This window comes from Oncorhynchus clarkii, unplaced genomic scaffold (assembly GCF_045791955.1).
Source record: "Oncorhynchus clarkii lewisi isolate Uvic-CL-2024 unplaced genomic scaffold, UVic_Ocla_1.0 unplaced_contig_2149_pilon_pilon, whole genome shotgun sequence".
Taxonomy (NCBI): Eukaryota; Metazoa; Chordata; class Actinopteri; order Salmoniformes; family Salmonidae; genus Oncorhynchus; species Oncorhynchus clarkii.
In genome coordinates this window covers 28,355-55,908 of record NW_027258714.1, presented here as the reverse complement: position 1 = coordinate 55,908, position 27,554 = coordinate 28,355, and the positions used below count along the sequence as shown (strand labels likewise).

Below are 27,554 nucleotides of genomic sequence, written 5' to 3'. Positions count from 1 at the left end.
GTCTGTGTTCTGTATTCTCCAGTCTGTGTTCTGTATTCTCCGGTCTGTGTTCTGTGTTCTGTATTCTCCAGTCTGTGTTCTGTATTCTCCAGTCTATAGATAGATTTGGTCTGTATTCTGTATTCTCCAGTCTATAGATTGGTTTGGTCTGTGTTCTGTATTCTCCAGACTATAGATAGATTTGGTCTGTATTCTGTATTCTCCAGTCTATAGATTGGTTTGGTCTGTATTCTGTATTCTCTAGTCTATAGATTGGTTTGGTCTGTGTTCTGTATTCTCCAGTCTGTGTTCTGTATTCTGTGTTCTGTATTCTCCAGTCTGTGTTCTGTATTCTCCAGTCTGTGTTCTGTATTCTCCAGTCTGTGTTCTGTGTTCTCCAGTCTGTGTTCTGTGTTCTCCAGTCTGTGTTCTGTGTTCTCCAGTCTGTGTTCTGTATTCTCCAGTCTGTGTTCTGTATTCTCCAGTCTGTGTTCTGTATTCTCCAGTCTGTGTTCTGTATTCTCCAGTCTGTGTTCTGTATTCTCCAGTCTGTGTTCTGTATTCTCCAGTCTGTGTTCTGTATTCTGTGTTCTGTATTCTCCAGTCTGTGGTCTGTTCAGGGTCACATTTATTTCACTGCAGTGTTGAAGCTGCGTTGCCATGGTGACTTGGTACTGTGCGGTTCGGAAACATTATACAATCTCTTTTCAATTAGAGAAATGGAATGGTACACTAAAAGACAATGTACGTCGATTATTGTTTCAATTTGCTATTTAATTCAAAGTATCCTTTGGGTGTCTTGAAAGGTGAGAGTAAAATGCGATTTTCATCATTGTAAATTGATTTTAAAAATCCTTATAAAACGGAGAGGAAAAACATCTCAGAAATGGCATCAGTGTAACCAGACAATGAATGATTCTTTAATTGACTAAATAAACCAGAATAAAACATGTGCTGCTGGCGACAGAGGGGTTTGGATGAGGACGAGAGAGACGAGAAACAATTATCATCCTGAACACTGAAACTATTTATTTTTTATAAAATGCCGCCACTCAGCCGTTTGCATGGCAACAACAGATCAGCCAGCTGTTTGCATGGCAACAACAGATTAGCCAGCTGTTTGCATGGCAACAACAGATTAGCCAGCTGTTTGCATGGCAACAACAGATTAGCCAGCTGTTTGCATGGCAACAACAGATTAGCCAGCTGTTTGCATGGCAACAACAGATTAGCCACAGAAATGACACTTCACCAAGAATCTCACTGAAAACTCTAAATGACTCAAAGCCTTTAGTCCTGAACCAGACCTGCTTTCTTCAACAACAAAAAAACCGGCCTTATTATTATTATTTTTTTAAATTCAACAAAAATACAAGTTCTGCCTTAAGACTAAATGACTAACTAGTAGTGCATTTACAATACCATTGTCAATGTTATTACATATTTTGGGATCTTGTGATATTTAATGTCATCTATGGTTTGACCTCAGAAGTGATGACAATTTCTAGAAGTTCCAGAATGCATTGCTGCCCCAGTAATATTGGACCAATCATTATCCAGTATGTTCTGATTGACAGACAGAGCCAAGCCTTCATAGCCACTGTGTTCTGCTCTTAGCAGAATACATGTCCCAATGGCGCAAAAATGATAAATTGCGACATCCTTTTTAGGGTCACCAAACCAAGAAACTGGACTGTAAGAACACAAAAGAAAACCAGAGTCTCAGGTTGAATCCAAAATGGCCCCCCTTCCCTTACATAGTATACTACCATTGGCTCCTGGTGAAAAGTAGTGTTTCTCAGACCTCTCCTCTGGGACCCCCCCAGTTGTTCCATGGGCCAGTGTTACTGGGACCCCAAAGTTGTTCCATGGGCCAGTGTTACTGGGACCCCCCAGTTGTTCCATGGCCCAGTGTTACTGGGACCCCCCAGTTGTTCCATGGGCCAGTGTTACTGGGACCCCTCAGTTGTTCCATGGGCCAGTGTTACTGGGACCCCTCAGTTGTTCCATGGGCCAGTGTTACTCAGACCTCTCCTCTGGGACCCCTCAGTTGTTCCATGTATTTAATCTATACCAGAGCTAGCAGACCTGATTTAACTAGTCAACTAACCCTGAAACCCTTGACAAGGTGAATCAGATGAGGTCGTTCAGGGCTACAACGATGTTGTGCAACGTCCCAGAGGAGAGGTTGGAGAGCTACGGGGAATAGGGTAATGTGGGACAACATCAGTCATTCACCAAATGATCACCTTCCCACGACAGGCGTCATCATCACCTCTTCAACTTCTTCTCTAACCCCTCCCCTGACCCTTGACCTCCTGACCCCAGGTGAGTCCGTTTTATCGCCCCCTGGGTCGGGGCCTGGCCTCTCTGAGAAGACAGCCCTGCCTCTTCCTGGTTCCTAGTGTCTGTTTGTTTCCCCGCCAAGGCCTCCCTCTCCCCCCTGGAATCTGGGGACGCAAACCGGTCTGGAGCCAGACGGTCTACTGGCACTTCAGTCATCTCAGTCTGGTGGGGGCTGTGGTGATGTCTGGAGGAAGAGGAGACCCAGCTACTGTTGTCCATCCTCTCTAAAGCAGCCCCCGTCACCCCTCCCTCCCGGGACTCGGTCCTCTGCTGCAGGGTGTCCTGAGAGGTGATGAGAAGGTCGTCTTGGCTGTCCAGAGACACTGCAGGGCTGGAACCGGTATGTCTGCCCGAATTGCTGGCACATCTCCCCGTTTTCGAGCTCCTTCTGTGGGGTCCGATCTGGACCGAGTCCCGGCCCTGCTGCAGCTCCGTGGAGGATGCGGAGGAGGATGAGGCCTCATCCATGGAGATCTTGGGGTAGGAGCAGGAGTCGACACCCCCGGGGTACAGGGCCAGGGCGGACTCGGGGCGCCCTCCACTGGGCCTGCAGGGGAAGTGCATGCGGCGCCTCCGTGCGGCGTTGCGTTGCCTGGTGCTGACCCTGCGACGCTCCTCGTCCTCAGAGCTGGTGGAGGAGGTGGTGGAGGAGCTGGAGGAGGCTCCAGCGGGGGAGGATGTGGGGCTGGAGAGGGTGGAGTTGTCTCGGGGGCTGGGGCGTGGCATGGGATCCAGCCAGAACCCAGAGGAATCAGAGTCCTCTCCCACCAGGTCCAATAAGAACGCAGACTGGTGATGTCGCTGACGACTCCTGGGCAGCAGCGGCTCCGCCCCCAAGGCCTCGGGTGCAGCCAATGAGGATGAGGAGGAGCGGTCCGAGTCGCCCATAGCAGCAGCGGGATGTACAGGTGAAGCAGCACCAACCAGGACCCCGGCGCCGTCTCCTACAGCCCGCGTGGAGCGTCGTCCCCTGGCGTGGAGCTGGAGGATGGCCCCCTCACTCAGGTCACTGTCTGAGTCCGAACTCCAGCCCTCGATCTCCCGACGAACCAGAGAGTCAAAGAAGGCCATCATACGAGGATCCTCCTGGATGGACTGAGATGACATGAGAAAGATGCAATAGTACTTCAATTCATCCCCTAGAGTGTGTGTGTGTGTGTGTGTGTGTGTGTGTGTGTGTGTTACCTGTGAGACGTAGTCGTGCCTCAGGCCGCTGCCGCTGTTCAGCACCAGGCTGATATACTCCTCATGGCTGTACAGACTCCTGGACTTATTCTCCACACAACCATCCAGGTCGCCCAGACTCTCTGTCTGCTGGTAGGGGCTCCACGCCTGGGGGGGGGGGGGGACGAGGAGAAACGAGGCAGAAACGAGGGTACAGAACTAGAGCCGCTGTAAGAGGAGACCTAGAGCCGCTGTAGGAGAGGAGACCTAGAAGGAGAGGAGACCTATATCAGCTTTCAAACTTCTGGTACAGAACTAGAGCTGCTGTAGGAGAGGAGACCTAGAGCCGCTGTAGGAGAGGAGACCTAGAGCCGCTGTAGGAGGAGAACTAGAGCCGCTGTAGGAGGAGAACTAGAGCCGCTGTGGGAGAGGAGACCTAGAGCCGCTGTAGGAGAGGAGACCTAGGCCGCTGTAGAGGAGACCTAGAGCCGCTGCGGGAGAGGAGACCTAGAGCCGCTGCGGGAGAGGAGACCTAGAGCCGCTGCGGGAGAGGAGACCTAGAGCCGCTGTAGGTTGATGATGATGAACCGACATCTTCCTTCGACAAGCTTGTCAAAAGGGGACAGATGGCGAAGGAGACGAGTCGTCTGTCTTCACCTCAGGCCCTGTGATTCACGAGGGACAGTGAGTTATCATGACTGAAGACCTGAGTCATACAGGATGGGAAACCACCAAGTGAGGAATGAGTTACTACCGTTACTCTTTCAGAGGGTTTAGGAGTCGAGGGAGCTGAGATAATGATTCTGATGGCACGGTGAGCACCCAGGCGGTTTCTCCTTTTCTTGCAAAGAACAATTACCTTCAATATTCTGTGCATTTTTTTTAAAAGTACTCAAACAACCGAACTGATGAACTTTAAAATCACGACGATGTAATCAATTGATGTTCATGATGTGGATATGTCACTGATGATTTCATGAACCACTGATGAACCAAATCATTGTATCAAGTCATACACCCACCCACGACCTGTGATTTGAATGATTATTAAAACTGTATATAAATAATAATAATAATAATCTACGACTTAACTACTGACCTTGATGACCTTCTCGACCCCGGAGGAGCAGATCATATTGGTGCTGGGGTTGAACCGGACTTGGTTCACGATGGAACGGTGCCCCTTCAGGACCATGGACGCTCCGTTGACCACACGCCCCGGGCCTCCTGGGAAGGGAGAGAGACGGAGTAATAGAGACGTGTCATCTGTAACCATGTTTCCATCCAACCATTTCATGAGGATGAATTACCCAACGTATAGAGAAAACGACTGAAACATGAAATGTTCGACAAGACAAATGTGTTAGTTTCGACGTGGAGGGATCTGTTTGTGTCCGGTAAAATATTGATATAATAACCGTCATAATGAAGTAAACTTTGAGTCATGCGACGATATGTTGTCTGGTCCTCCCGCTACGACTCGGAGCCTAGTGGTTAGAGAGTTGGTCTGGTCCTCCCGCTACGACTCGGGGCCTAGTGGTTAGAGAGTTGGTCTGGTCCTCCCGCTACGACTCGGGGCCTAGTGGTTAGAGAGTTGGTCTGGTCCTCCCGCTACGACTCGGGGCCTAGTGGTTAGAGAGTTGGTCTGGTCCTCCCGCTACGACTCGGGGCCTAGTGGTTAGAGAGTTGGTCTGGTCCTCCCGCTACGACTCGGAGCCTAGTGGTTAGAGAGTTGGTCTGGTCCTCCCGCTACGACTCGGGGCCTAGTGGTTAGAGAGTTGGTCTGGTCCTCCCGCTACGACTCGGGGCCTAGTGGTTAGAGAGTTGGTCTGGTCCTCCCGCTACGACTCGGGGCCTAGTGGTTAGAGAGTTGGTCTGGTCCTCCCGCTACGACTCGGGGCCTAGTGGTTAGAGAGTTGGTCTGGTCCTCCCGCTACGACTCGGGGCCTAGTGGTTAGAGAGTTGGTCTGGTCCTCCCGCTACGACTCGGGGCCTAGTGGTTAGAGAGTTGGTCTGGTCCTCCCGCTACAACTCGGGGCCTAGTGGTTAGAGAGTTGGTCTGGTCCTCCCGCTACGACTCGGGGCCTAGTGGTTAGAGAGTTGGTCTGGTCCTCCCGCTACGACTCGGGGCCTAGTGGTTAGAGAGTTGGTCTGGTCCTCCCGCTACGACTCGGGGCCTAGTGGTTAGAGAGTTGGTCTGGTCCTCCCGCTACGACTCGGGGCCTAGTGGTTAGAGAGTTGGTCTGGTCCTCCCGCTACGACTCGGGGCCTAGTGGTTAGAGAGTTGGTCTGGTCCTCCCGCTACGACTCGGGGCCTAGTGGTTAGAGAGTTGGTCTGGTCCTCCCGCTACGACTCGGGGCCTAGTGGTTAGAGAGTTGGTCTGGTCCTCCCGCTACGACTCGGAGCCTAGTGGTTAGAGAGTTGGTCTGGTCCTCCCGTTTCGACGTGGAGGGATCTGTTTGTGTCCGGTAAAACTTATTATGCACAAATATTGATATAATAACCGTCATATTGAAGTAAACTTTGAGTAATTTAACATGAGAATATAACAGCAAAAGTCATTTTTATGGGGACGAAGTTATCACGCAAAGCCTTTTATCCACAAAATAAAGTTTGTTTACTGTAAACCTCCCTGGTGGGGAAATGTGCATATTGTTTCATCTGTCACAAATTGTACAGAAACTTAGCTATTTACACATATAAGATTGAAACACACACACACACACACACACACACACACACACACACCTGCTTCAGGATCCTTTGGGATTCTCCACATGTAAAGGTTGAAGTCATCTGATCCAGACAAGACGTACTGGAGGAAGACAACAGAGAGATTAACATAGAGGCATCTCAAAATGCCACCCTATTCCCTATGCAGTGCACTTCTTTAGTCCAGAGCCCTGCTGACAAAAGTAGTGGACTACATAGGGAATAGGGTTGGATTTGGGACTCCTTGTAAGACAACGTCCTCTATAAAAAACACATCACGATGTTGAACACGATGTTCTCCGTTTATGTTGATACCAACAAAAAGAAAAGAGAAGCTTGTGATCAACAATTAATCCTCCAAAACAAAGAGCTTGAGAAGATAGTCAGGGAACATCTAAACTTTAAAACAGCACGACCAGTCCATTTTGAGTATTCATAAAGAGCCTCCCTGAATAAGACTGCTGATCTAGGATCAGTTTAGGTTTGTATTTTAGATCACAATGAAAAAAAGATTACACAGACAAGATGTGATCCTAGATCAGCACTCTTAACGCTTTATGAATCTAAGTCCTTTAGGGGAAAATAATTGCCATTTTTACATTTATTTAAAAAAAAAAACTTCCAAGGATCCAGTTGGAGAAACACCAAAACAGGCAGCGCAGTTACAATACGGAGACAGAAGAATTTATGACAAATCTCTTCTCCGAGGGAAGATAGAATTTGAGATGAGGTGTACACTTCTCCAAAAAACACACTGAGCAGAAATATGTGTGGTGTCTGTTGCCAGGCAACGAGGAGCCGAGCCAATGAAGCCAGAAGAGAAGAATGATCCAAAATGATCCAAAGAATGCACCTCAAATGGCAACCTATTCCAGTTATAGTGCACTACTTTGGACCAGGGTAGTGAGCTATGGGAGGGAACAGGGTGCTATTTGTCTCACTCACTCACTGGGGTCATTGTCTACTAACTAGTGACATCACTGGGGTCATTATCTACTAACATCACTGGGGTCATTATCTACTAACTAGTGACATCACTGGGGTCATTATCTCCTAACTAGTGACATCACTGGGGTCATTATCTCCTAACTAGTGACATCACTGGGGTCATTATCTACTAACTAGTGACATCACTGGGGTCATTATCTACTAACTAGTGACATCACTGGGGTCATTATCTACTAACTAGTGACATCACTGGGGTCATTATCTACTAACTAGTGACATCACTGGGGTCATTATCTCCTAACTAGTGACATCACTGGGGTCATTATCTCCTAACTAGTGACATCACTGGGGTCATTATCTCCTAACTAGTGACATCACTGGGGTCATTATCTACTAACTAGTGACATCACTGGGGTCATTATCTACTACTAGTGACATCACTGGGGTCATTATCTACTAACTAGTGACATCACTGGGGTCATTATCTACTAACTAGTGACATCACTGGGGTCATTATCTCCTACTAGTGACATCACTGGGGTCATTATCTCCTAACTAGTGACATCACTGGGGTCATTATCTCCTAACTAGTGACATCACTGGGGTCATTATCTACTAACTAGTGACATCACTGGGGTCATTATCTACTAACTAGTGACATCACTGGGGTCATTATCTACTAACTAGTGACATCACTGGGGTCATTATCTACTAACTAGTGACATCACTGGGGTCATTATCTACTAACTAGTGACATCACTGGGGTCATTATCTACTAACATCACTGGGGTCATAATCTACTAACCAGTGACATCACTAGGGTCATTAAGAGGCCCGCGGTGACATCACTAGGGTCATTGGGAGGCCTGCGGTGACACCACTAGGGTCATTGGGAGGCCTGCGGTGACACCACTAGGGTCATTGGGAGGCCCGCGGTGACACCACTAGGGTCATTGGGAGGCCCGCGGTGACACCACTAGGGTCATTGGGAGGCCCGCGGTGACACCACTAGGGTCATTGGGAGGCCCGCGGTGACACCACTAGGGTCATTGGGAGGCCCGCGGTGACACCTGGGAGGGGAACCCCAGGACACACGAATAGAATTGTAACCATAACCGGCACAAGCCTTTTGTCGTCTCTAAGCAACATCGTCACCTTGACAACAAGTAGTCAGGGGCCAGTCCGCACAGAAGAGAGAAAGCACTAGTGAATGTAGCTGCAGGCATTCTACATCACCTCCTCCCCCACAAGATCTAACTTCTCCCTCGCGCTTCGTGTAACTCTGGTCTCACACGCCACTGGTAGATTCCAGCCGGCTGCAGCACGGTTCTGTTATTCTAGAAGGGTCTTCTTCTGCAGCGAAGGTCTCCCCTGACAGCACCGCAGCCAATTGTGAACATAAACTAGACATGGTTTCAGAGTGATATCATGTCTCATATGAGGGGGAAGGGGGCTAGTGCCAAATTGCATCCTATTCCTTACATAGTGCTCTACGTTTGACCAGAGCCAGGGACACTATGTGAGGAATAGGGGGATGCCAAACCAGGTTTGGGGAGGAGCTGAGGGAAGAGTTTTGGCTAGAGATTACAGGGCTTCTGTGTTCATCACTAGAAGGAGACTGAAGAGCCTCAATTAAAAGTATTCAACTTTCACCGTTGCCCTCTGGACGACCTCCCCAACTAGATAAAAGGGCTACGGACAAATGTAGTGCACGGCATAGGGAACAGGGTACCATTTGAGACGGATCCCTTGAGCCTACTGCAGAGTTCCTTCAGGAAAACCCAACTTTATAAATGTCTCTGTAGGGAAGCCTCTCTTTAACAGACTCTCTCTCTCTCTCTCTCTCTTCCCAGAATAGAAAGAGAAAGAGAACACACACACAAGAAAAATTGGGACGTCGACTTTCTAGGTATGCCCCATAACAGAACGGTCTGTAGTTTAGATAGTACGAGTGTTACCTAGCGACGCAAAAGGTTGAAGGTCAAAGTCCCACAGGGATCACATCCACACACTGTACTGGAAGTGTCTCTGCTAATTGGTAGATACAGTACCAGTCAAAAGTTGACACCAACTCATTATAGAGTTTTTCTTTATTTTTTACTATTTATTACATTGTAGAATAACTAGAACTATGAAATAACACATATGGAGTCATGTAGTAACCCAAAAAAAGAAGTGTTAAATAAACATATATTTTATAGTTGAGATTCGTCAAAGTAGCCACCCTTTGCCTTGATGACAGCTTTGCACACTCTTTGCATTCTCTCAACCAATAAGGTAGGGGTGGGTATACAGAAGATAGCCCTATTTGGTAAAAGACCAAGTCCATATTATGGCAAGAACAGCTCCAATAAGCAAAGAGAAACGACAGTCCATCATTACGTTAAGACATGAAGGTCAGTCAATACGGGATATTTCAAGAACTTTGAAAGTTTCTTCAAGTGCAGTCCCAAAAAAATGATCAAGTGCTACGATGAAACTGGCTCTCATGAGGACCGCCACAGGAAAGGAAGACCCAGAGTTACCTCGGCTGCAGAGGATAAGTTCATTAGAGTTACCAGCCTCAGAAATTGCAGCCCAAAGAACTGCTGCAAAGAAACCACTACTAGAGGACACCAATAAGAAGAAGAGACTTGGACATTAGATCGGTAGAAATCTGTCCTTTGGTCTGATTTGAGATTTTTGCTTCTAACCCCCACTGTGAAGCATGGAGGTGGTGGTGCGATGGTGCTTTGCTGGTGATACGGTCAGTGATTTATTTAGAACTCAAAGGCACACTTAACCAGCATGGCTACCACAGCATTCTGCAGCGATACTCCATCCCATCTGGTTTGGGCTTAGTGGGAGTATCATTTGTTTTTCAACAGGACAATGACCCAACACACCTCCGGGCTGTAAGGGCTATTTGACCAAGAAGGAGAGTGATGGAGGATGACCGGTGGACACTGAGCAACAGTGCTGTTGGAAAACAGAAAGCTTTGAGATGGTCACAAAGGCTGCTTCCCAGAGGGCACCCTATTCCCTATATAGTGCACTCCGTTAGACCCTATTCCCTATATAGTGCACTACTTTAGACCCTATTCCCTATATAGTGCACTACTTTAGACCCTATTCCCTATATAGTGCACTACTTTAGACCCTATTCCCTATATAGTGCACTACTCTAGACCCTATTCCCTATATAGTGCACTCCTTTAGACCCTATTCCCTATATAGTGCACTACTTCAGACCCTATATAGTGCACTCCTTTAGACCCTATTCCCTATATAGTGCACTCCATTAGACCCTATATAGTGCACTCCTTTAGACCCTATTCCCTATATAGTGCACTCCTTTAGACCCTATATAGTGCACTCCATTAGACCCTATATAGTGCACTCCATTAGACCCTATTCCATATATAGTGCACTACTCTAGACCCTATTCCCTATATAGTGCACTACTCCAGACCCTATATAGTGCACTCCTTCAGACCCTATTGCCTATATAGTGCACTCCTTCAGACCCTATTCCCTATATAGTGCACTACTCCAGACCCTATATAGTGCACTCCATTAGACCCTATATAGTGCACTCCTTTAGACCCTATTCCCAATATAGTGCACTCCTTTAGACACTATATAGTGCACTACTTTAGTCCCTATTCCCTATATAGTGCACTCCTTTAGACCCTATTCCCTATATAGTGCACTACTCTAGACCCTATATAGTGCACTACTTTAGACCCTATATAGTGCACTCCTTTAGACCCTATATAGTGCACTCCTTTAGACCCTATATAGTGCACTCCTTTAGACCCTATTCCCTATATAGTGCACTCCTTTAGACCCTATATAGTGCACTCCTTTAGACCCTATTCCCTATATAGTGCACTCCTTTAGACCCTATATAGTGCACTACTTTCGTCCTTATTCCCTATATAGTGCACTACTTTTGACCAGGGTCTACAGGGCTCTACAAGCTGTAGGGAGTGCACTATGTAGGGAACAGCGTGCCATTTGGGATGCCATCCATAGCCTCAAGGGCTCACCTGATCCTTGTCTCCAGCAAAGCAGCAGCTCTTCATGGTACAGGAGTTGAAGTAGCCCTGGTTGTCGAACTGGAAGCTGGGTAGGCGAGAGTGTAGCTCGTAGAGGACCGGGGGTAGCCTGCGACGCAGAGCCAGGAGCTGGGTCCCTGCGCTGTTAAAACGCACCGACATGGCACTCTGCAGGGACATGCTACCGCCGTACCGCAGCAGAGAACTGGGAGAGACGGAGAGAGAGGTGGATTAGGAAGGAAGAGCAGGAGTCGTGTTCCTCTCTAGGTTTCTTCCTTCAAAGGGGAGTTTTTCCTGGCCACTGCTTTGCTGTTTGTTAAAGCACTGACAGCCGCTGATGTAAAAAGGGCCTTTATAAAATAAGAGTGATTGACAGACGGTGTAGATCAAGAGACAAATAAATGGAGGGTCCTTATGTCTGATTACATTTAGAGGCAGTTTCAATCTTATATGGTCAGAATAGAAGCAATGTTAAGAAATTGGTGAATTAAATAATAAATAAATAAACAGTGCCCTCTGGTGGACAAATTGGGTAAAACAGATGCTGGATTACAGCCTGAGAGTTCCGAGTGTGACGGTTAACAGAAGCTCTCACGTGCGAGGCTTGCGGATGTCCCACAGCCCCACCCCTTCCTTGGAGTTGGCTGTAGCCAGCAGTCGGGGCTCTGCCGGGTTGAACATCACACTGTGGAAGGCTGACGGGTAGTTGGCCAGACAAAAGGGCTCTGAAACACACAGGGAAAGATATGGATTTAACTCTGGTGACATGGTTATTGATCAGGTGTAGGCCTATCGCAATAGGTTTTATATACACAGTAATACACTGAAAAATACTTTACAAAAACATAAAAATGCAACATGAACATTTTCTATTTATGCAACCTTTATTTAAACTAGGCAGGTCAACTAACATGTTAAGTGTTGGTCCCATGTTTAATGAGCTGAAATAAAAGATCCCAGAAATGTTCCGTACACACAAAAAGCTTATTTCTCTCAAATTTTGTGCACAAATTTGTTCACATCCTTGTTAGTGAGCCTTTCTCCTTTGCTAAGAAAATCCATCCACTCTGACAGGTGTGGCCTATCAAGAAGCTGATTAAACAGCATGATCATTACACAGGTGCACCTTGTGCTGGGCGGGGGGACGACGACAATAAAAGGCCACTGCAGTTTTGTCACACAACACAATGCCACAGTAATAAAGCCCTTTTGTGGGGAAAAACTAATTCTGATTGGCTGGGCCTTGCTCCCCAGTGGGTGGGCCAGTCTCCCAAGTATTTATTATGGATCCCCATTAGCTGCTGCCAAGGCACCAGCTGCTCTTCCTGGGGTCCAGCAGAATTAAGGCAGTTTATACAATTATAAAAACATTACAATACATACATAACAGATTTCACAAAACATTAAGTGTGTGCCCTCAGGCCCATACTCCACTACCACATATCTACAACACAACATATATGTGTAAGTGTGTGTGTGTGTGTGTGTGTGTGTGTGTGTATAGTGCGTATGTTATCGTGTGTGTGTGTATGCACGTGTCTGTGCCTATGTTTGTCACAGTTTTTTTTAAATCTGATTTGACTTCTTGCATCAGTTACCTGATGTGGAATAGAGTTCCATGTAGTCTTGGCTATATGTAGTACTGTGGAATAGAGTTCCATGTAGCCATGGCTCTATGTAGTACTGTGGAATAGAGTTCCATGTAGTCATGGCTCTATGTAGTACTGTGGAATAGAGTTCCATGTAGCCATGGCTCTATGTAGTTCTGTGGAATAGAGTTCCGTGTAGTCATGGCTCTATGTAGTTCTGTGGAATAGAGTTCCATGTAGTCATGGCTCTCTGTAGTACTGTGGAATAGAGTTCCATGTAGTCATGGCTCTATGTAGTACTGTGGAATAGAGTTCCATGTAGTCATGGCTCTCTGTAGTACTGTGGAATAGAGTTCCGTGTAGTCATGGCTCTATGTAGTTCTGTGGAATAGAGTTCCATGTAGTCATGGCTCTCTGTAGTACTGTGGAATAGAGTTCCGTGTAGTCATGGCTCTATGTAGTTCTGTGGAATAGAGTTCCATGTAGTCATGGCTCTATGTAGTACTGTGGAATAGAGTTCCATGTAGTCATGGCTCTATGTAGTACTGTGGAATAGAGTTCCGTGTAGTCATGGCTCTATGTAGTACTGTGGAATAGAGTTCCATGTAGTCATGGCTCTATGTAGTACTGTGGAATAGAGTTCCATGTAGTCATGGCTCTATGTAGTACTGTGGAATAGAGTTCCATGTAGTCATGGCTCTATGTAGTACTGTGGAATAGAGTTCCATGTAGTCATGGCTCTATGTAGTTCTGTGGAATAGAGTTCCATGTAGTCATGGCTCTATGTAGTACTGTGGAATAGAGTTCCATGTAGTCATGGCTCTATGTAGTACTGTGGAATAGAGTTCCATGTAGTCATGGCTCTATGTAGTACTGTGGAATAGAGTTCCATGTAGTCATGGCTCTATGTAGTACTGTGGAATAGAGTTCCATGTAGTCATGGCTCTATGTAGTACTGTGGAATAGAGTTCCATGTAGTCATGGCTCTATGTAGTACTGTGGAATAGAGTTCCATGTAGTCATGGCTCTATGTAGTTCTGTGGAATAGAGTTCCATGTAGTCATGGCTCTATGTAGTACTGTGGAATAGAGTTCCATGTAGTCATGGCTCTATGTAGTACTGTGGAATAGAGTTCCATGTAGTCATGTAGTTCTCCATAGTGGCTCTCTGTAGTACTGTGGAATAGAGTTCCAGTCATGGCTCTATGTAGTTCTGTGGAATAGAGTTCCATGTAGTCTATGTAGTACTGTGGAATAGAGTTCCATGTAGTCATGGCTCTATGTAGTACTGTGGAATAGAGTTCCATGTAGTCATGGCTCTATGTAGTACTGTGGAATAGAGTTCCATGTAGTCATGGCTCTATGTAGTACTGTGGAATAGAGTTCCATGTAGTCATGGCTCTATGTAGTTCTGTAGGGCTCTAAGTAGAGTTCCATGTAGTCATGGCTCTATGTAGTACTGTGGAATAGAGTTCCATGTAGTCATGGCTCTATGTAGTACTGTGGAATATAGTACCATCTAGTCATGGCTCTATGTAGTACTGTGGAATAGAGTTCCATGTAGTCATGGTTCTATGTAGTTCTGTGGAATAGAGTTCCATGTAGTCATGGCTCTATGTAGTTCTGTGGAATAGAGTTCCATGTAGTCATGGCTCTATGTAGTACTGTGGAATAGAATTCTGTGTAGTCATGGCTCTCTGTAGTACTGTGGAATAGAGTTCCATGTAGTCATGGCTCTATGTAGTACTGTGGAATAGAGTTCCATGTAGTCATGGCTCTCTGTAGTACTGTGGAATAGAGTTCCATGTAGTCATGTCTCTATGTAGTTCTGTGGAATAGAGTTCCATGTAGTCATGTCTCTATGTAGTACTGTGGAATAGAGTTCTATGTAGCCATGGCTCTATGTAGTACTGTGGAATAGAGTTCCATGTAGTCATGGCTCTATGTAGTTCTGTGGAATAGAGTTCCATGTAGTCATGGCTCTATGTAGTTCTGTGGAATAGAGTTCCATGTAGTCATGGCTCTATGTAGTACTGTGGAATAGAGTTCCATGTAGTCATGGCTCTCTGTAGTACTGTGGAATAGAGTTCCATGTAGTCATGTCTCTATGTAGTTCTGTGGAATAGAGTTCCATGTAGTCATGTCTCTATGTAGTACTGTGGAATAGAGTTCCATGTAGCCATGGCTCTATGTAGTACTGTGGAATAGAGGTCCATGTAGTCATGGCTCTATGTAGTTCTGTGGAATAGAGTTCCATGTAGTCATGGCTCTATGTAGTTCTGTGGAATAGAGTTCCATGTAGTCATGTCTCTATGTAGTACTGTGGAATAGAGTTCCATGTAGTCATGGCTCTATGTAGTTCTGTGGAATAGAGTTCCATGTAGTCATGGCTCTATGTAGTACTGTGGAATAGAGTTCCATGTAGTCATGGCTCTATGTAGTACTGTGGAATAGAGTTCCATGTAGTCATGGTTCTATGTAGTTCTGTGGAATAGAGTTCCATGTAGTCATGGCTCTATGTAGTACTGTGGAATAGAGTTCCATGTAGTCATGGCTCTATGTAGTTCTGTGGAATAGAGTTCCATGTAGTCATGGCTCTATGTAGTACTGTGGAATAGAGTTCCATGTAGTCATGGCTCTATGTAGTACTGTGGAATAGAGTTCCATGTAGTCATGGTTCTATGTAGTTCTGTGGAATAGAGTTCCATGTAGTCATGGCTCTATGTAGTACTGTGGAATAGAGTTCCATGTAGTCATGGCTCTATGTAGTTCTGTGGAATAGAGTTCCATGTAGTCATGGCTCTATGTAGTACTGTGGAATAGAGTTCCATGTAGTCATGGCTCTATGTAGTTCTGTGGAATAGAGTTCCATGTAGTCATGGCTCTATGTAGTACTGTGGAATAGAGTTCCATGTAGTCATGGCTCTATGTAGTACTGTGGAATAGAGTTCCATGTAGTCATGGCTCTATGTAGTTCTGTGGACCATGTAGTCATGGCTCTATGTAGTACTGTGGAGAGTTCCATGTAGTCATGGCTCTATGTAGTACTGTGGAATAGAGTTCCATGTAGCCATGGCTCTATGTAGTACTGTGGAATAGAGTTCCATGTAGTCATGGCTCTATGTAGTACTGTGGAATTCCATGTAGTCATGGCTCTATGTAGTACTGTGGAGAGTTCCATGTAGCCATGGCTCTATGTAGTACTGTGGAATAGAGTTCCATCTAGTCATGGCTCTATGTAGTACTGTGGAATAGAGTTCCATCTAGTCATGGCTCTATGTAGTACTGTGCGCCTCCCATAGTCTGTTCTGGACTTGGGGACTGTGAAAAGACCAGTGGTGTCATGTCTTGTGGGGTATGAATGGGTGTCTGAGCTGTGTGCTAGTAGTTTAAACAGACAGCTCGGTACCTTCAGCCTGTCAACACTTCTTACAAAAACAAGTAGTGAGGAAGTCAATCTCTCTTCCACGGTGAGCCATGAGAGATTGACATCCATGTCATTAATGTTAGCTCTCTGTGCACATCCAAGGGCCAGCCGTACTACCCTGTTCTGAGACAACTGCAATTTTCCGTAGTCCCTCTTTGTGGCACCACACAACTGAACAATAGGATAGCTATGACAAAACTAGGGCCTGTAGGACCTGCCTTGTTGATAATATTAAGAAGGTAGAAACTAGGGCCTGTAGGACCTGCCCTTGTTGATAGTGTTGTTAATAAGGAGGTAGAAACTAGGGCCTGTAGGACCTGCCTTGTTGATAGTGATGTTAAGAAGGTAGAAACTAGGGCCTGTAGGACCTGCCTTGTTGATAGTGTTGTTAAGAAGGTAGAAACTAGGGCCTGTAGGACCTGCCTTGTTGATAGTGCTGTTAAGGAGGTAGAAACTAGGGCCTGTAGGACCTGCCTTGTTGATAGTGTTGTTAAGAAGGTAGAAACTAGGGCCTGTAGGACCTGCCTTGTTGATAGTGTTGTTAAGAAGGTAGAAACTAGGGCCTGTAGGACCTGCCTTGTTGATAGTGTTGTTAAGAAGGTAGAAACTAGGGCCTGTAGGACCTGGCCTTGTTGATAGTGTTGTTAAGAAGGTAGAAACTAGGACCTGTAGGACCTGCCTTGTTGATAGTGTTGTTAAGAAGGTAGAAACTAGGGCCTGTAGGACCTGCCTTGTTGATAGTGTTGTTAAGAAGGTAGAAACTAGGGCCTGTAGGACCTGCCCTGTTGATAGTGTTGTTAAGAAGGTAGAAACTAGGGCCTGTAGGACCTGCCTTGTTGATAGTGTTGTTAAGAAGGTAGAAACTAGGGCCTGTAGGACCTGCCTTGTTGATAGTGCTGTTAAGAAGGTAGAAACTAGGGCCTGTAGGACCTGCCTTGTTGATAGTGTTGTTAAGAAGGTAGAAACTAGGTCCTATAGGACCTGCCTTGTTGATAGTGCTGTTAAGAAGGCAGAGCAGCGCTTTATTATAGACAGACTTCTCCCCATCTTAGCTACTGTTGTATCAGTATGTTTTGACCATGACAGTTTACAATCCAGGGTTACTCCATACAGTTTAGTTACCTCAACTTGCTCATTTTCCATATTATTCATTACGAGATGTAGTTGAGGTTTAGGGTTTAGTGAATGATTTGTCCTAAATAAAATGCTTTTAGTTTTGGAAATATTTAGGACTATATTTAGTTATTCCTTGCTACCCATTCCGAAACTAACTGCAGTTCTTTGCTAAGTTTTGCAGTCATTTCAGTTGCTGTAGTAGCTGGCGTGTATAGTGGTGAGTGGGTGGGCCTATGCCCTCCCAGGCCCCACCCATGGCTGAGCCCCTGCCCTGTCGTGAAATCCGTAGATTAGGGTCTAATGAATTTATTTTAAAAATTGACAGATTTCCTGTAACTCAGTAAAAAAAAAAAATTTTAAATTGTTGCTAAGTGTATTGTTACCTCCGTATATGTATGTACGCATGCACGTTAAGTACCTCCGTGTGGCGGCTGCCGTGTGTCCCAGATGAGGACCCGTCCGTCGTCCGAGGAGCTGGCGAACACGTTGTCGTTAACGGGGCTGACTGACAGGCCGTACACCGCATCGTCGTGAAGGAACACGTTCAGAGTCTCGCCTCTGGAGGGGAAACAGAATTCAGCGTCTTCATGTATAACAGCAAAGTCAATATTTCCCCTGATAGGCCTACAGTGAATTCGGGAAACTATTCAGACCCCTTCAACTATTCCACTTTGTTACGTTACAGCCTTATTCTAAAATGGGTTTAATCATTTTTTATTGCCTCAAATCTACACACAAGACCCCCAAAATGACAAATGTGATATCAGTTTTTTTTTTTATACATTTGCAAACATTTCTAAAAACCTGTTTTTGCTTTGTCATTATGGGGTCTTGTGTGTAGATTGATGAGAGGGGGAAAAAAAAGATTTTATACATTTTAGAATAAGGCTGTAACGTAACAAAATGTGGATAAAGTCCAGGTGTATGAATACTTTCCAAATACACTGCAGATGAGGTGGTATGTGTTATCTAAATGTGGTTTCAGACTATGTCCCAATGCCCACATTAATTACAACTAACCTACCACTTAGAATGAAGCCACGTGTCTATACTGACCTACCACTTAGAATGAAGCCACGTGTCTATACTGACCTACCACTTAGAATGAAGCCACGTGTCTATACTGACCTACCACTTAGAATGAAGCCACGTGTCTATACTGACCTACCACTTAGAATGAAGCCACGTGTCTATACTGACCTACCACTTAGAATGAAGCCACGTGTCTATACTGACCTATCACTTATGATGATGCAGATGATGAGAGGCAGGTACAATGAGATGGGGTGGAACGAGAGGCAGGTACATACAAGGAGATGGGGTGGAACGAGAGGCAGGTACATACAAGGAGATGGGGTGGAACGAGAGGCAGGTACATACAAGGAGATGGGGTGGAACGAGAAGCAGGTACATACAAGGAGATGGGGTGGAACGAGAGGCAGATACATACAAGGAGATGGGGTGGAACGAGAGGCAGGTACATACAAGGAGATGGGGTGGAACGAGAGGCAGGTACATACAAGGAGATGGGGTGGAACAGATTCCAGTGTAAGTACACACTGATGAAGACTGATAATATACTCACTGCTCTACATCATGAAGGATGACCTGTTCGTCGTTACCTTGAGAAAGAGACACAACAGACCACAAATTAACACATGAAAATCAGGCTACGGGTCGACCCATAGAACACTAAATCTAAATATTATAAACTGGATGGTTCGATCCCTGAATGATGATTGGCTGACACCCGTGGTATAGCTGACCGTATACCACAGGTATGACAAAACGTGTATTTTTACTGCTCTAATTACATTGGTAAACAGTTTATAATAGCAGTAAGGCACCTCGGGGGTTTATGGTATATGGTCAATATACCACTGCTAAGGGCTGTATCCAGGCACTCCACGTTGCGTCGTGCCTAAGAACAGCCCTTAGCCGTGGTATATCGGCCATATACCACACACGGTTGTGCCTTATTGCTTAACTAGAACACTTTAGTTGAAGGATACCTAGATAAGGACTTCATACCCCATTCATAACCAAAACAGAAGCACATAAGAACGTATGACATGCTTAGGGCAACAACTGCATGTTTTTTCATTGCAGTATAAGTGATACTACGGTGACAAAACAAATACACCCAGGCCAGTTTATTAGGTACACCACCCCAGTTTTTAAAAAATGGATCCCTTCTACAGACAGTGAGTCACGTCGCTGTGGTTTCCTATATAAAAAGCAGGCAGACAGGCATCAAGGCATTCAGCTACTGTTCCGATTGAGTGGGGGCAAAATGAGTGACCTGAGCATTGTATAATCGTCGGTTCCAGTTTCTCGGGCACACCGGTGTCTAGTGTTTACAGAGAATGGTGCGACAAAAATCCTACAGTCAGCGGCAGTCCTGTGGGCGAAGAGAGAGGTCGAAGGAGAATAGCAAAAATTGTGCAAGTTAAAACAGGCGGGCCAGAAACAGACAAATAACGGTGCAGTAGAATAGTGGTTTGCAGAACATCTCGGAACGCACAACTCGTCAGTCCTTGTCACAGACGGGCTAAAGCACAGCAACAGACCGACCAACACCGGGCTATAGCAGCAGACCGACCAACACCGGGCTATAGCAGCAGACCGACCAACACCGGGCTATAGCAGCAGACCGACCAACACCGGGCTACAGCAGCAGACCGGCCAACACCGGGCTACAGCAGCAGACCGACCAACACCGGGCTACAGCAGCAGACCGACCAACACCGGGCTACAGCAGCAGACCGGCCAACACCGGGCTATAGCAGCAGACCGACCAACACCGGGCTACAGCAGCAGACCGGCCAACACCGGGCTACAGCAGCAGACCGGCCAACACCGGGCTATAGCAGCAGACCGACCAACACCGGGCTATAGCAGCAGACCGACCAACACCGGGCTACAGTAGCAGACCGGCCAACACCGGGCTACAGCAGCAGACCGGCCAACACCGGGCTATAGCAGCAGACCGACCAACACCGGGCTACAGCAGCAGACCGGCCAACACCGGGCTACAGCAGCAGACCGACCAACACCGGGCTACAGCAGCAGACCGACCAACACCGGGCTACAGCAGCAGACCGGCCAACACCGGGCTATAGCAGCAGACCGACCAACACCGGGCTACAGCAGCAGACCGACCAACACCAGGCTACAGCAGCAGACCGGCCAACACCGGGCTACAGCAGCAGACCGGCCAACACCGGGCTATAGCAGCAGACCGGGGCTATAGCAGCAGACCGACCAACACCGGGCTATAGCAGCAGACCGACCAACACCGGGCTATAGCAGCAGACCGACCAACACCGGGCTATAGCAGCAGACCGACCAACACCGGGCTATAGCAGCAGACCGACCAACACCGGACCGGGCTACAGCAGCAGGCCGACCAACACCGGACCGGGCTACAGCAGCAGACCGACCAACACCGGGCTATAGCAGCAGACGGGCCAACACCGGGCTATAGCAGCAGACCGACCAACACCGGGCTATAGCAGCAGACCGGCCAACACCGGGCTATAGCAGCAGACCGACCAACACCGGGCTATAGCAGCAGACCGACCAACACCGGGCTATAGCAGCAGACCGGCCAACACCGGGCTACAGCAGCAGACCGGCCAACACCGGGCTCCACTCCTATCAGCTAAAAACAATGAGAAGCGTCTCCAGTAGGCAAGTGATCACCAACACTGGACAATTGGGGAGTGGAAAAACATTGACTGGAACAAGACAGCGAGTTGAATTTACTTGAGTCTCCTGTTCAGTCCCTAGACCACAGCCCAGTAGAGTAGAGGTGTTAAACTCATTCCATGGAGGGCCTGGTGTCTGCAGGTTTTTGTTTTTACCAATTAAGACCTAGACAACCAGGTGATGGGAGTTCCTTACAGTGACCTTAACTCATCAATCAAGTACAAGGGAGGAGTGAAAACCTGCGGAGACGCGGCGCTCTGTGGAATGAGTTCGACACATGGGAAATAGAGCATATTTGGGATGAGATGGAAAGGGGGGCTGTTCACCGCATAAAAACACACCACCGTTCAATCTGCAGAAATTCTGTGATGCCATCGCGTCTGCACGGACCAACATGCCCGTGGAATGATTCTGACACCGTGTAGAATGCCCCGAAGAATTTAGGCTGTTCTGGATGAAAGGGGGGGGGTGGGAGTCCAGACCCTGTACTAGACGGTCGTACCTAATAAATTTAGGTTGTTGACACGTACTGACAAATTATTATGAATGTGTTATGTACTGTATGCTGCTACCAACCAGTCCTTATAAAGGAACGGTGTGATTTCTGAAAAACAACATATCGATTTATATAAACAGCTGATGTCAGCTAACTCGAGCCCTCTACAAACTAATATGAAGTGAACCACTAGAACTCCCATAGTGGTAGATGAACCAGTAGTCGCCACCACAAAGCCTGTCAAACCATGATCTAAAACTGTGTCTGAACTCCTACGGTGGGTGTTTATCAAGATGCATAGTATTGTGTTCCACACTCATGCTCCGAATGCATTCTCTTGATTACGTTTCCCGGGAGGACGAGTGTGTGGAGAACGCATAAAACATGACATTAGAGAATCACTCTAATGTATTACCTCACGCTGAGCAGCACTCCCCTACTGTATTACCTCACGCTGAGCAGCACTCCCCTACTGTATTACCTCAGCACTCCCCTACTGTATTACCTCACGCTGAGCAGCACTCCCCTACTGTATTACCTCACGCTGAGCAGCGCTCCCTCTACTATATTACCTCAGCACTCCCCTACTGTATTACCTCACGCTGAGCAGCACTCCCCCTACTATATTACCTCAGCACTCCCCTACTGTATTACCTCACGCTGAGCAGCACTCCCCCTACTGTATTACCTCACGCTGAGCAGCACTCCCCCTACGGTATTACCTCACGCTGAGCAGCACTCCCCCTACTGTATTACCTCACGCTGAGCAGCACTCCCCCTACTGTATTACCTCACGCTGAGCAGCACTCCCCCTACGGTATTACCTCACGCTGAGCAGCACTCCCCTACTAAATTACCTCAGCACTCCCCTACTGTATTACCTCACGCTGAGCAGCACTCCCCTACTGTATTACCTCACGCTGAGCAGCACTCCCCTACTGAATTACCTCAGCACTCCCCTACTGTATTACCTCACGCTGAGCAGCACTCCCCTACTGTATTACCTCACGCTGCAGCAGCACTCCCCTACTGTATTACCTCACGCTGAGCAGCACTCCCCTACTGTATTACCTCACGCTGAGCAGCACTCCCCCTACGGTATTACCTCACGCTGAGCAGCACTCCCCTACTGTATTACCTCACGCTGAGCAGCACTCCCCTACTGTATTACCTCACGCTGAGCAGAACTCCCCTACTGTATTACCTCAGCACTCCCCTACTGTATTACCTCACGCTGAGCAGCACTCCCCTACTGTATTACCTCACGCTGAGCAGCGCTCCCTCTACTATATTACCTCAGCACTCCCCTACTGTATTACCTCACGCTGAGCAGCACTCCCCCTACTATATTACCTCAGCACTCCCCTACTGTATTACCTCACGCTGAGCAGCACTCCCCCTACTGTATTACCTCACGCTGAGCAGCACTCCCCCTACGGTATTACCTCACGCTGAGCAGCACTCCCCCTACTGTATTACCTCACGCTGAGCAGCACTCCCCCTACTGTATTACCTCACGCTGAGCAGCACTCCCCCTACGGTATTACCTCACGCTGAGCAGCACTCCCCTACTGTATTACCTCACGCTGAGCAGCACTCCCCTACTGTATTACCTCACGCTGAGCAGCACTCCCCTACTGAATTACCTCAGCACTCCCCTACTGTATTACCTCACGCTGAGCAGCACTCCCTCTACTGTATTACCTCACGCTGAGCAGCACTCCCCTACTGAATTACCTACTCCCCTACTGTATTACCTCACGCTGAGCAGCACTCCCCTACTGTATTACCTCACGCTGAGCAGCACTCCCCTACTGTATTACCTCACGCTGAGCAGCACTCCCTCTACTGTATTACCTCACGCTGAGCAGCACTCCCCTACTGTATTACCTCACGCTGAGCAGCACTCCCCTACTGTATTACCTCACGCTGAGCAGCACTCCCCTACTGTATTACCTCACGCTGAGCAGCACTCCCACTACTGTATTACCTCACGCTGAACAGCACTCCCCCTACTGTATTACCTCACGCTGAGCAGCACTCCCTCTACTGTATTACCTCACGCTGAGCAGCACTCCCCCTACTGTATTACCTTACGCTGAGCAGCACTCCCCTTACTGTATTACCTCACGCTGAGCAGCACTCCCCTTCTGTATTACCTCACGCTGAGCAGCACTCCCCTACTGTATTACCTCACGCTGAGCAGCACTCCCCTACTGTATTACCTCACGCTGAGCAGCACTCCCCCTACTGTATTACCTTACGCTGAGCAGCACTCCCCCTACTGTATTACCTCACGCTGAGCAGCACTCCCCCTACTGTATTACCTCACGCTGAGCAGCACTCCCCCTACTGTATTACCTCACGCTGAGCAGCACTCCCCCTACTGTATTACCTCACGCTGAGCAGCACTACCCCTACTGTATTACCTCACGCTGAGCAGCACTCCCCTACTGTATTACCTCACGCTGCTCCTCCCCCTACTTTATTACCTCACGCTGAGCAGCACTCTCCCTACTGTATTACCTCACGCTGAGCAGCACTCCCCCTACTGTATTACCTCACGCTGAGCAGCACTCCCCCTACTGTATTACCTCACGCTGAGCAGCACTCCCCTACTGTATTACCTCACGCTGCTCCTCCCCCTACTTTATTACCTCACGCTGAGCAGCACTCCCCCTACTGTATTACCTCAGCACTCCCCTACTGTATTACCTCACGCTGCTCCTCCCCCTACTGTATTACCTCACGCTGAGCAGCACTCTCCCTACTGTATTACCTCACGCTGAGCAGCACTCCCTCTACTGTATTACCTCACGCTGAGCAGCACTCCTCTACTGTATTACCTCAGCACTCCCCCTACTATATTACCTCACGCTGAGCAGCACTCCCCCTACTGTATTACCTCAGCACTCCCCTAATGTATTACCTCACGCTGAGCAGCACTCCCTCTACTGTATTACCTCAGCACTCCCCTACTGTATTACCTCAGCACTCCCCTACTGTATTACCTCACGCTGAGCAGCACTCCCCCTACTGTATTACCTCACGCTGAGCAGCACTCCCCCTACTATATTACCTCAGGCTGAGCAGCACTCCCCCTACTGTATTACCTCACGCTGAGCAGCACTCCCCTACTAAATTACCTCAGCACTCCCCTACTGTATTACCTCACGCTGAGCAGCACTCCCCCTACTGTATTACCTCACGCTGAGCAGCACTCCCCCTACTATATTACCTCAGGCTGAGCAGCACTCCCCCTACTGTATTACCTCACGCTGAGCAGGACTCCCCCTACTATATTACCTCACGCCGAGCAGCACTCCCCCTACTATATTACCTCACGCTGAGCAGCACTCCCCCTACTATATTACCTCACACCGAGCAGCACTCCCCCTACTATATTACCTCAGGCCGAGCAGCACCTTCCTCCAGCCAGGACAATGGCAAAAATAGAGACAAAACAAGATATACACAAAGCGATGGTTTTACTTCAGAAGTATCAGCCATGTGAATCATAATAATCTAAGTTAACACAGTATGTGTTTATTAACTTAGCAAGCTAAAATATTTAAAATCAGGCAAAATATGGTATATGGTATAATATATGGTATAATATGGAGAGTTTATTCTCTCTCACTTCAGCTCAAATAATGACCGAGATTGATTTCAAGAAACGTTGCGTTGTGCCCTACGTGGTCCGTTTCGCATACTTTGATTTGGACTTACTCCGACCATCCCGTGCTCAGAACTAAATCAAAACGGACAATTTTATTTTGTCTCACCCCCAGAGAACACCCTCTTGTTGGTGCTGTCGAAGGCCAGGCAGAAGATGTTGGAGAGGTGTTCTCCCTTCAGTATGAGAGGCTTGGCCGAGCGAGCATGGAGGACTCTCTCCATATCCCACAGCAGCACTCTGCGGTCATCCCCTCCTGTAGATAGGGAAGACACATCCACAGTAAACAAAACCAGTAAAAACAAACTCGTGGTTTGGTCTGGGGTTATTACTCTTGCAAGGCCCACCAGTAGAGAAACACATTCGACTCTAAACAGTTGACATTGAGATGTGCCTGTTACTTGAACTCTGTGAAGCATTTATTTGGGCTCCAATCTGAGGTGCAGTTATTTGCCCGATTTCTGAAGCTGGTAACTAATGAATTTATCCTCTGAAGCAGAGGTAACTCTGGGTCTTCCTTTCCTGTGGTGTTCCTCACGAGAGCCAGTTTCATCATAACGCTAGATGGTTTTTGCAACTGCACTTTAACTTTCAAAGTCCTTGAAATTGTTCAAATTGGCTGACCTTCACGAAGGGTCTGAATACTTATAAGGTATTCGTTTTTAATTTCTTATAAAATTTGCAAAACATTTCTAAAAACCTGTTTTTGCTTTGTGTGTAGATTGATAATGAAATCCATTTATTTAATCCATTTTAGAATAAGGCTGTAATGTAACAAAATTTGGGAAAAGTCAAGAGGTCTGAATACTTTCCAAATGCAGTGTCTATACACACGGAATAAATGTATAAAACACAACATGCAACTATTTCAAAGATTTTACAGAGTTACAGAAATCAGTCAATTTATAGGCCCTAACCCAGAGTTCGCGCATAATTGACTCTGGGAGAACACAGAGTCTCTGGTGGCACAGCTGGCGCTGCAGCCCTTAACCTCTGCGCCACCCGGGAGGCCGGAATGTAAAACAAATTTGTGCACAAAATTTCAGCCCATGAAACATGGGACCAACACTTTACATGTTACGTCTATATTTTGCTTCAGTATAAATAGGCCTGTTTAATTTTGTCCATAATTTTGTTATGTAACTTTTAAAAAACAAGTTATGTGTAGGCATAGGTAAACTGGGAATTGACTAAAGAATTAAAATCAGGGTGATTTGTCCACAAATAGGGTATCTTAGCTAATTTATTATTTTTTTTTTGGGGGGGGGGGGTGTCAATTGCCAGTTATGAAAATCAACCCTATATGTAATGTTGAGGTAACGTTAGCTTGTCAGCTGGATAACATGCTAACCTAGCTAACGTTAGGTTTTATTTGCTAGTAGTTAGCCAAAATGATTGTTAGTTTTACGCATGCAGGCTTGGCCTGTACATGCCAGTCTTTTTTTCCTGGTCATAATTTACCATTTGGCATGTTGACAATAGATGAACAGGGAGCAAAATGTGCATATTCGCCGTCCTAACCAACTAAGCTTGATATCTGACGTGCTAGCTAGTCAGCAAGGAATCTGTCAACACACATGCTGCTCGGATAGCAACTTCCATAACTAGTGATGGTCAATTCACCAACTTACCGGACACAAGGTATTCCCCTCCATTGTTGGAAAACTCTATGGCGTTTACACACCCGAAATGTCCCAGCATATCTTTCTTGTAAAGGCTTGTGCATCCTGCCAACCGGAGTCTCTGAAATTCTTCCTTCATCAGCGGGTTCCCGAAAAGCCTTCTCTGAGACAGAAAGCCCACAGAGGACCGCATACCACAACCCTTCACCTCCTTCATTTTTTCCTGTAGCCGTTAGCTAGCTAGTTAGCCTGCTTAGCTAAAACACAGCAGAAAGATAGCTTGCAATTCCTCACCAACTTGTGCACTTTAACTTTACCCGATAGTGCGCTTCATTACCCCGGAAATTGTACATGTTTCCAAGTTCATATATGCAATCTGTCTGTCTCTAACCTACGTTAAGGAGAAGGGAGATATCCCCGAGCGTGATGCTGTTGTCGTTGTTAGCAGCAGTGCCGTTTCCGTGTAGTCACTTCCGGTTCAGCTTCCTGTTCCGCTCCCCTTCGGTCGTCACTAGTTACCACAGTCATAAACCCCGCCTATACCATTTATATTCTTAAAATGTGACCTTAAACATTTTTCGAAGCGTAGGATCTTAAATCTTTCATATCGGGGAGAAATAATAATTGCCAACAAAAAAAAAAGGTTACATTGACACACACCTTTATTTGGGTTCCCACACCGTCTCATCTTTATGTTACAAAGGGACCACCTGTACTATCTAGCATGC

The 27,554-nt window shown here is 47.0% G+C and overlaps 1 protein-coding gene across 2 annotated transcripts; it reads right to left on the bottom strand.

Annotated features, from left to right (window-relative positions):
* Positions 1–871: 871 nt before the first annotated feature.
* On the bottom strand, positions 872–27,295 carry LOC139398299 (DDB1- and CUL4-associated factor 5-like). 2 transcript variants are annotated; one of them, XM_071144355.1, is made up of 10 exons: positions 26,836–27,295; positions 25,314–25,460; positions 18,907–18,943; positions 17,740–17,879; positions 11,786–11,915; positions 11,182–11,395; positions 6,239–6,305; positions 4,589–4,716; positions 3,511–3,657; positions 872–3,420 (listed from the first exon to the last, which is right to left on the bottom strand). In XM_071144355.1, the coding sequence occupies exons 1-10, from the start codon at positions 27,041–27,043 to the stop codon at positions 2,251–2,253; spliced, it is 2,388 nt and encodes a 795-aa protein (XP_071000456.1). In that variant the 5' UTR covers positions 27,044–27,295; the 3' UTR covers positions 872–2,250. The 2 variants fall into 2 exon arrangements, with proteins under 2 accessions (XP_071000456.1, XP_071000457.1); XM_071144356.1 differs by having other exon boundaries at positions 2,014–3,411; positions 26,836–27,023.
* Positions 27,296–27,554: the final 259 nt, after the last annotated feature.